At 41.3% G+C, this 8,803-nt stretch overlaps 1 protein-coding gene across 1 annotated transcript; it reads left to right on the top strand.

The window, feature by feature from the left end:
* Nucleotides 1–3,969: 3,969 nt before the first annotated feature.
* On the top strand, nt 3,970–7,111 carry LOC145440671 (uncharacterized). Its single transcript, XM_080318396.1, has 3 exons — nt 3,970–4,138; nt 5,041–5,328; nt 6,517–7,111. Exons 1-3 carry the CDS (start codon nt 4,030–4,032, stop codon nt 6,876–6,878), a joined length of 759 nt encoding a protein of 252 aa, XP_080174522.1. The 5' UTR covers nt 3,970–4,029; the 3' UTR covers nt 6,879–7,111.
* The last annotated feature ends 1,692 nt before the right edge of the window (nt 7,112–8,803 follow it).

Here is an 8,803-nt window from a genome sequence, read left to right on the forward strand (position 1 = left end):
AAGTGACTCGAGTCAAGTCAAGTCATACGAAAAAGTTGACTCGAGTCTGACTCGAGTCAAGTCATGACTCGAGTCATCCCAACACTGTATTAGGCTACCCCAAAAGTTATACAGCTGTAGCCAACACCTCGATCGCACGTATCTGGTTTTAATGATACACTCAGTAAACATATGAAGTGAAGATAGACCCCGTACGCTAGCTAGATTTGTCACATCAAAAAACGATATCAATCTCATTGATTGGTTGAATCGCTCTCTACATGTTATGTATGTCGCTCGTGATGTTATGTGATTGCGGGTCAGCTCACAGCAGAGAGTCACTATATATTCACAAACGGAAAGTTGGATATTTAGTGCAAAATTTTTGTAACAAAGCAAGTAAAATCTTTGAAATTGTCGAAGTGGATGCTCGTTTTGAGTTTTTTTTTTATGCTGCCGGCGTCATTCATAGGGTGGCCCGCAGTTGAAATGCAATAAATTCGAACCAAAGATGTCATCATGAAGTGAAAATTGTAATATATGAAAAAGGTTCACAGTGCAGAACCTACCAAGGTTCTGTTGTGAACCCGAACCTTCAAATTCCCGAGGTTCACACACAGAACGCGAACGTGAACCTCGCGTTCACACCATCCCTACTATCTATTCTCTCAAAGCTGCGCACAATTAAGAAACGTTGCTTTACTCTCTCCTATTCGTAAAATAGCCGAGCAACCGGGGCAAATATGCTTGCTCGCCCCTAAGGTATCTATATCTGAACTCGGATACCGTGATATGCGTTGAGTCGACCGTTGCTGGTACAGGTCGATTTTGATGGTGTTTCACACCATGATAATTCTTGAAACTCGGTATGTCATGTCGTGATGGTGGTATTTAACACTGTCCTAAGTTTCAGGGTTTCTACTTAAAGTTTAGGGTAGTAATTCCGTTTCCAAAGTCGAGTGTGTGCTGATCGGTCATGTATCGCAAACATATTTCACGCAAAGCCGGTATTGGTCTCCATTGATTTTAAAGATGCTCCTTAGCTAGATCCGTCATGAACTTTTACATGGTATGTCTTGATTTTAGTATCGAACGCTGTGCCAAGTCTCAAGGTTGACACTCAATGATTAGGGCAGCAATTTCGTTATTAAGTTAGAGTATGGTAGAGATGTGCGCTGATCTGACACTTAGCCTACCTAACGCATTGCGGGTTTCACGCAAAAGCCGGTGTATCTGTGTTCCATACTGAGATAGGCGATGAGATGATGATATCATGAAACAGTTTACTAACATCCTCGGTTTGCATTCAAATATTTAGTTTTATTTTATATTCTCCAATGTCAATTTCACCGTGGAATGGTGGCCTTCGGGCCATTTGCTCACAATTACAACCCCTATCAAGCGCAATAGCTGTTTCGTTTTCGATGGCGGCTAACAGCTGATCGCTTGATCAGCCGATTCCTCAGTAAATATTACGCAAAATTCGGCGTTGATCTGTTCGTATTAATTTTGACAGTGTACCATACCGAAAACGGTCATGAGGCTATACTTCTCGATGATTTCATGTAACAGTGTACCAAGTTTTCGGCTTTCATCCACGTATTTATTCGGTAATATATTTTCCGCAGGCGATTTTGCAGCAGACATATAAACACTATAGACCGTAAGCCGTATGTGTCGTGTGACAGTCTCCAGCCTCAAGGCCAGAATCTCCCAAGCTGTACCGGGACCGAATTTCCGAGGCTGCTATCCGTAGTTCTTCAGAATGATGTTTTGGATTCAATATGACATTTCCTTGTCCAATCTATGAGATAACAATTGCGTATGTGTCCGAACTCGTTGACCTTTCCAGTTAGGCATACGCAATCTCTCGATTTATAGTCATTTCCATTTCTGCAGATAAGTAGTCAGGTCAAGTGCGAACATGAATCGTGTTGAATCTTTGCTCCGTACGCCGTTTAGCCAGCTGCCTTTAGAGCAAAGCGACTAGGTCCGTATCAGCTTAGAAATTGCCCATTGATCCAATCGTACGCCGGAGGAAAGCGCACTCGTGCCTTTTCTTCAGCGCATTTCGATAAAAATGAATGGCTTACTTATGGCGAGGATAAAAACGCCTTGTTTTGCTTTTACTGTCTTTTATTCGACAGTGCCGGTACCGAAAGCAGTGGCTCTTGTTGCAACAAAATTGGTTATCGCGATCTGAAGCATTTGTCAGAGCGTCTGAAAACGCACCAAAAATCCCAAGTGCACATGGCTAGTGCAGTTAAATATAAATTGTTTGGCAGAGTAAATGTAATGTCGCAGCTCAATGAAAGTTATCGCGTATCAGTCTGCAAGCACAATGAGCTTGTAGATAAGAATATGCATGTTCTCTCTCGGGTGATTGATGCCATTAAATTTATTGGAGTTCATTAATTGCCCCTTCGAGGCCACGATGAGAAGGAATGCTCTCTCAATAGGGGGGTATTTTTGGATCTAATTAAATACACGGCTTCCATTGATAGCATTTTACTCGAGGCACACTGACAGTTAATTTACCGATATATTTTGTTATGGCTATGGAAAAAAAGTGAAAAATTCATCAAGATGAAATAATTTATTCATGAAATTGTTTAATGCGATATGTGCTCGCATTTCAATTTAACACAATGCTTTGATTCCTGCTTGAATGATGGCAGGCAGACTCGTAATTAATCTTCCATGGATAACAGCTGGCTTTTTATAATGTTTTACGTTTATGGGTGCCACCGCTTTGATTGCCTATCCCCTGGTCGTAACGCATCAGGATCGTGTACCAAACACTTTCGGACGAGGGCAAATCGATTTGACTCGCTTTCGGGACGAGAATCCATATACAAATCGGGTCGGAGGCGCTGCAGCACTTTACAGAATTGCTGAGCATGGAACGATTAAAACACCACAAGGTGTCATGCGAATGCTCTTTGTAGGTAGTTGGTCTGTGTATTTTTGGTATAGTCTTACTCGGCGCTTGCGTAATCTCTACCACGAAATCATAACGCATGCTACTAAGGATAACCTGATGATTGATTCGAGGCATGAGAACGATTCTTAGTTCGCGTACATTTTGTAAAATAATCATTTGAATAAAAAACAATGAATAAAACATTTGTTACCGCACTTCAAGTCACGCCACCGGCAAACCTCTCGCGGCACCTACGTTATAAATCATTGTTTACGGGAAATTCATGTGGCCATCATGAACGTTGAAAAACGCTCCTGTGACGTCATATTGATAACAAGTCGCTTGCGGCCCTTGCCCCACCACCCGATATTGTCACGAGCCGCCACTGCCATCTATACAACTAAGACGTTTTTCGCTAGCGCCCCCGTGGAGTCCCAGCTGGATTCAAGGTTCAGAACCACTGATTCATAGCGACCAGTTTGACAAAAACGTGATCAAATTATAGTTTCCATTTTAATATTTGTTGAGATCAGCACCTTTCCTCTCCGTTAGTAAGGCATATACCGGAATTCACCTGATACATTGATGGCCGATATGCTGTTTCCGCTGCTGACACCATAACCCCCCCCCCCCCCCCCATATATATATATACATACACGTTCCTCGTCGGTCAATCTCACAACATATATTGAGTGCGCTAGCTATGTATTGCAACTATCTGTTTTTTGTCTGTGAGCAGTGTTCCCATAACTTTGTAGCCGATACGTACAGGGATTTTGGTAGGCCTACTACTAGAAGTCACGACATGGCTCCCATTATAGACGAGTACCAGTAATTATAGAGAAGTGCACTAATCGGAAAAGCGAGTTACAAATCAACAGTGTCGAATCGGTGAGCCTGTTTGCGTTAGCATTGGTCTGTTGCGTGGCGTTTATGTACAGCATCGAAGCAAGGGCCATTCATTCTTTAGCAAGATGTCGTACTGTACAGCACTAACGCATTGCGTAGGTGCGTGGCGAATATTGGGGATGTCCGCTGTTGGCCACGATACATGGGTCAATATCAGTTACATTTACAACGAGACTGCTTATTTTGATCTGAACAGTTGAAATTTTACTTTCTTAACCATGAGTTATTGGGGTGACGACCGACGAAAGTCTACATCGCAGCTTATCAAAGAAACCCGTCTTACCGACGATGATGAAGCCAGCTCTGAACACGGAGAGCAGAAAAGGGGTATGAGCATCAAATCATATACTTGTACTAAGCATGTTCTGCCTATATGCAAAAGTGTCGCAGATTTTAAAATCCATCACCAGCGTTTAAACCAAACTACCTGCAGTTTTATTTCAACTTTTGTCATGTCGAGTATAGGTGAAATTGACATTACGAAGGAACTCCTACATCAAGTTGAAATGATATGCTCTCGCCAGTTTGTTTCATTAGTTTTCTTTTAGCAATGTCGTCGCCGGGGTCTGTCTTGCAAGTTTCAAAGCTACCATTGTCGAGAGACTGTAACATGGATGAGACGCCATAATTAAGTAGGCTAGCATAATAAATGTAAATGCCATATCTTAGAATGCACTGTGAATGTAAATGTAAATGCAAATAGTTTACTGTGGTCGAGTGGCGTGAGTGATTTTTCGCAAATGGTTATGAGACTATTATCCTTTAAGATCGTGAACCCCAGAGACAAGTCACCATACGAACATCAATATCACCATAGTGTCCTATATGGTGTGGACTACAAATCTCCAATGTTCAGTGAAATTGGTCTACGTCACACTTCCAATTTGGTCAAAGGCAATTTTACGGTAATTTTTGACCGGTTTGCCGAGCTTTAAATTTCATCACGTCGAATTTTTAGTAACTGGTGCATACCAATGGTCGTTCGTCATATGAACGGGGTTCGGTTGGTTCGGTTATCTGGGGAATGGCGTAAATTAGCGAGACATCAGCTATCACGCCACAAGAAAATGAGATTGGATTGAGGAAATGTATCCGGAAATAATCTGAAACATTTGAGACATAACTTTGGACCCGTTAGAATTTGACCATTCCATTTAGTGGTTAGATTTGTGAGTTACTTATAATGTCACCTTTTGCTGGTCGCGGATCATATACAGTTATTATTGCAGATAGTAAAATTGGGAATGAACCATTTACATTGATCGAGTCGGATCCACGATCAATTACACCAGTTGGGAGTAGCGGAACTAGTCAGAAGGCGTCTGATGAGATACTCCAAAACGAATCGACATCGAATAACGTGGTAAGCGTTGGGACAAGTAAATCGGCGATCGAGTCCGTTACTGCTCACGAAGCCAGTCAACCGATTTCCGAAGGGCGGATCCCGGCCAACGTTATTATCAGAAGAGCGCAACTTGGGGGAAATGCTCCTGCGGCGGCGCGATCACCCCCATCACGTGAGTTTGCTTGACAATATTAGCGCAATAGAAAACACCTCGTACGATTGAGCATCAACGCGGTTCTGGTGTTGGTTGACTCCCTTTACCTCACACGAATTGCAGGCATTATTAATTCATTTGCGCCTTCATTGTCACCACGCTGTACATTAAATAGCTTTATACACTGGGGTTATTTATCGCATTTTCAACATGCACTGTAAACACAGGCGTGAATAATGATGTATTTCCCAGATTTTTACAATTGTTAGGCTGCAATTCATCTCGCTTCCAGCTACTAGAAAATATTTACTGTTTTCTCGCATATTACAATCCCGGAAAAGGAATAAAATATGGCAATGAATATAATGTGGCAATATTCTAGGAAACACGCATCCCAGGGGTGGTAGGGAAAAGTGTATGGAAGGAAAGCTTCGTACTATAAAGTCCCATTCATGATTTTCACCGTATGCAATGGTCGAAATCGGCGAAATACAGGAATTTCGGTTACAGCTATGATTGCTCCAAAAATAAAAACCACCTTAAAACAAACTTGTTTGAAAGTGGTTCTTGTTTAAATAACGCTTTCGTCTATTTTTTTGTCTTTTTGTTTTGGCCATGACGTCACGGATCCCTAATTTTCATTGTTGATGGACATTGACTGATTGTCTATAGGCTGAATATGGCGCCTTCAACGAAAAAAGCTTACGACTCCTATCGTAGACAAGACTAGAAATATCTTTGGGCAGGCCTACATCGTTATGCAGCGTTTTTACGTTCGGTGATCATTATCATCGAAACATCCATTCCGTACAAAATGATCTATGTCTACATGCTATTACTGTCGTCCCGACTGCGATTTCGAGGGTTCCGGCCACGTCAACTATATCGGGTGCAAATGTTCCGTAGGCTCATACCACATGTGTTTTCGAAAGTATTTATACAAGCATATATTTAGACAAAGTTTGAAAAGATTGTTTTTAGGGGTTTTAAAAAAAAAATTAAAATCTGTTTAAATAAAGTGTTTTAAAACAGCATTTGTTTTATATGCAACCCTAGTTACACCACTGTGTGAAAGCATCTTGGATTTTGCCGTGTATCGCTACCATGCCACCCTTAGTTAAAGATAATTAGGAAATGCGAAGATAACCCCTGGTTCGTTAACTGACAACTGATGCGAGACTGACACCGATTCGTACATCTCGACAGGTCGGCAAATAAAAAGAATTCACCGCCTACTTGCTCAGCGAACTGCGTGGCGGCAGAAGCTGAAGATCTCCATGGCAGCAGTGTCGATTTCGATCGTGTTCGCCGTCTCGACTCTGAGTATCGCCGGTGCGGTTTGGCTACCGACTGCCGATAAGAGAACGGTCGAAATTTTCTCTGTGGTTGCCGTCGTAGCCGGCGTGCTTTGTATTCTCGCCTGTGTGGGACTGTGGTTCCTGGGGGTGCTGATGCGTTTATTGGATCCATTGAACGACGATAAGGAAGAGGAAGAGGAAAGGACGGTCTCCCAGGGTGATGGCGAAGCCGACCGAGCAAGTACATCACGTGAAGAACCGACTGATTGAATTATGCCATTGATGAGTGACGTTCGCAAGTCGAAAGTACCTCGCGTGACCTTTTCATGTGAAGAGCACGTCACGATTGACATGACGTTGGTACCCTGTTGACTACAAAGCGTTTCTTAGTTAAACGTTATAGTATGAAGTAAAAATACATGAAAAGGTTTGTTTACGCTAACGTTTGTTAAATGTCATGCTCGGAGATGTTGTGTAAAATAATAAACCTATTTGAAATGTAATACGTTTATCTTGTACATTGACGGTATGGGAGCCCAGGGTCTTCCGTCGTGTACGATTCGCTTTTAGTTATTGATTTCATTTACTTATCCCTATTGCGTCACAGACACATACTTCTTCCTAAATTGTGAGTAGAAATTGGAAGTTGTCGAGTAATTTCTGATCCACATCTGCACGGAGGTTAATCCCAGAGTCTTGCGAGAGCAATTTAAACTGCAAACTCTACAATTACCGAGGTTTGATAGTATTTCTGATCCACATCTGCACGGAGGTTAACCCCGAGTCAGGCGAGAGCAATCTAAACTGCAAACTCGATAATTACCGTTAAGACGAGGCTCGGCTGTGGTTTATATTCTGTAAACCGTCCGGGGCGTACTTCCGACTTCAGCGAAATCCGTTTGTTTAGAATGTCTCGTACACAATACACCTGACTTGGGCAATTAGAGAATTTTACGCATTTCCGAATTGAATTAGAATTAGAATTAGAGAGAGAATCAGTTTATTTTTTCAAATTGGATTAGAATTAGAGCTATACAAGTTTTCTAAATTTGATTAGAATTATAATTGGAGCTACACGGCTTTTTCAAAATTAGACAAGAATTAGAATTGCTGAATTCGCAAGAACTTGGAAATTGAGTGAAATTGTGAATGGAAATGAATACAGCAAAAATCAGTTTACATGATAATAGCACAGTGCATTCCCATAACCATGACAATTGTTAACGTGTGTTCACCAAGCTTGACTCGTATTGAACTACCCAGGGGTCACCGCAATCGCCGCCGGCGACCTGATTTCAGATTTCGGAAATACGCGATGTAAAGCATTTTTATATGCTAAAATTGATTTCAATTTCAAATTATTGTTGTTGTTTCAAATCAGCTATTCGCCTGTGCCCAACAACACTATTCCACACTAGCTGAAACGGCTTCGGCGATGGCAACAGCATTCCATCGATGGAGAGTCTGCTGATATCAATAAACATTTTACCTTGATATGCAATTGCCCAGACACTGTCAAGACAGAGACGCTTAGAAAACGACGTAGGAAGTCCCCACATGATCAATATTTAGGATGAGATAGTCTGGCTAGCTCCAATATCGATCGATTATAGTTGGAAAGCGTTGTCGGGTATCGTGCGCAGCTCATAGTTCAAAATAAATTACGTTTATATTCATGATATTTCTTGTTATATTTGTACTACTTTAATAAAATATTACTTCTTTGTTGGTAACCAGCATGATATTCGCCCATGTTAGTCAGCACTGCGCTGTACTGACGTAAAGTTTCAAAAACTAGAATGTTGTTCCGCAGATCACCAGCTACTATGCTACAGAGATGAGCATGGATTAGGATTAGGATTTGAAAAAACAGGATTTGTGAAATTTTTTCGGATTTGGATTGGATTAGGATTAAAGATTTTTTACTGAACGGATTAGGATTTGGATTGGATTTAACTATTTTCTGGGAGATCGATATGTCGTGTGGCGAATGGTGACAAACTTTATTCAGATCAGTTATTACTGTACTTATGGTTGCTAAGTTATCTTGAATCAAGGGAATCGTTGGTTGTGAAAGAAAATTTTCCAATTCCTCCCTTGCATAAATTAGCATTTTTTCTGAATTTCCACTTAGAATCGGATTAGGATTGGACATGGACTTGAATATGAAAAATATATGGATTAGGATTTGGATT

This window comes from Botryllus schlosseri, chromosome 1, assembly GCF_051294905.1.
Source record: "Botryllus schlosseri isolate E-star chromosome 1, Bs_hap1, whole genome shotgun sequence".
Taxonomy (NCBI): Eukaryota; Metazoa; Chordata; class Ascidiacea; order Stolidobranchia; family Styelidae; genus Botryllus; species Botryllus schlosseri.

Excerpts from the sequence above, each read along its gene's own strand:
- LOC145440671 (XM_080318396.1), top strand. The coding sequence starts at position 4,030 with ATGAGTTATTGGGGTGACGACCGACGAAAGTCTACATCGCAGCTTATC. Across the intron at positions 4,139-5,040 it reads ACACGGAGAGCAGAAAAGGG|ATAGTAAAATTGGGAATGAA; the intron begins GTATGAGCATCA and ends TTATTATTGCAG. Across the intron at positions 5,329-6,516 it reads GGCGCGATCACCCCCATCAC|GTCGGCAAATAAAAAGAATT; the intron begins GTGAGTTTGCTT and ends ACATCTCGACAG.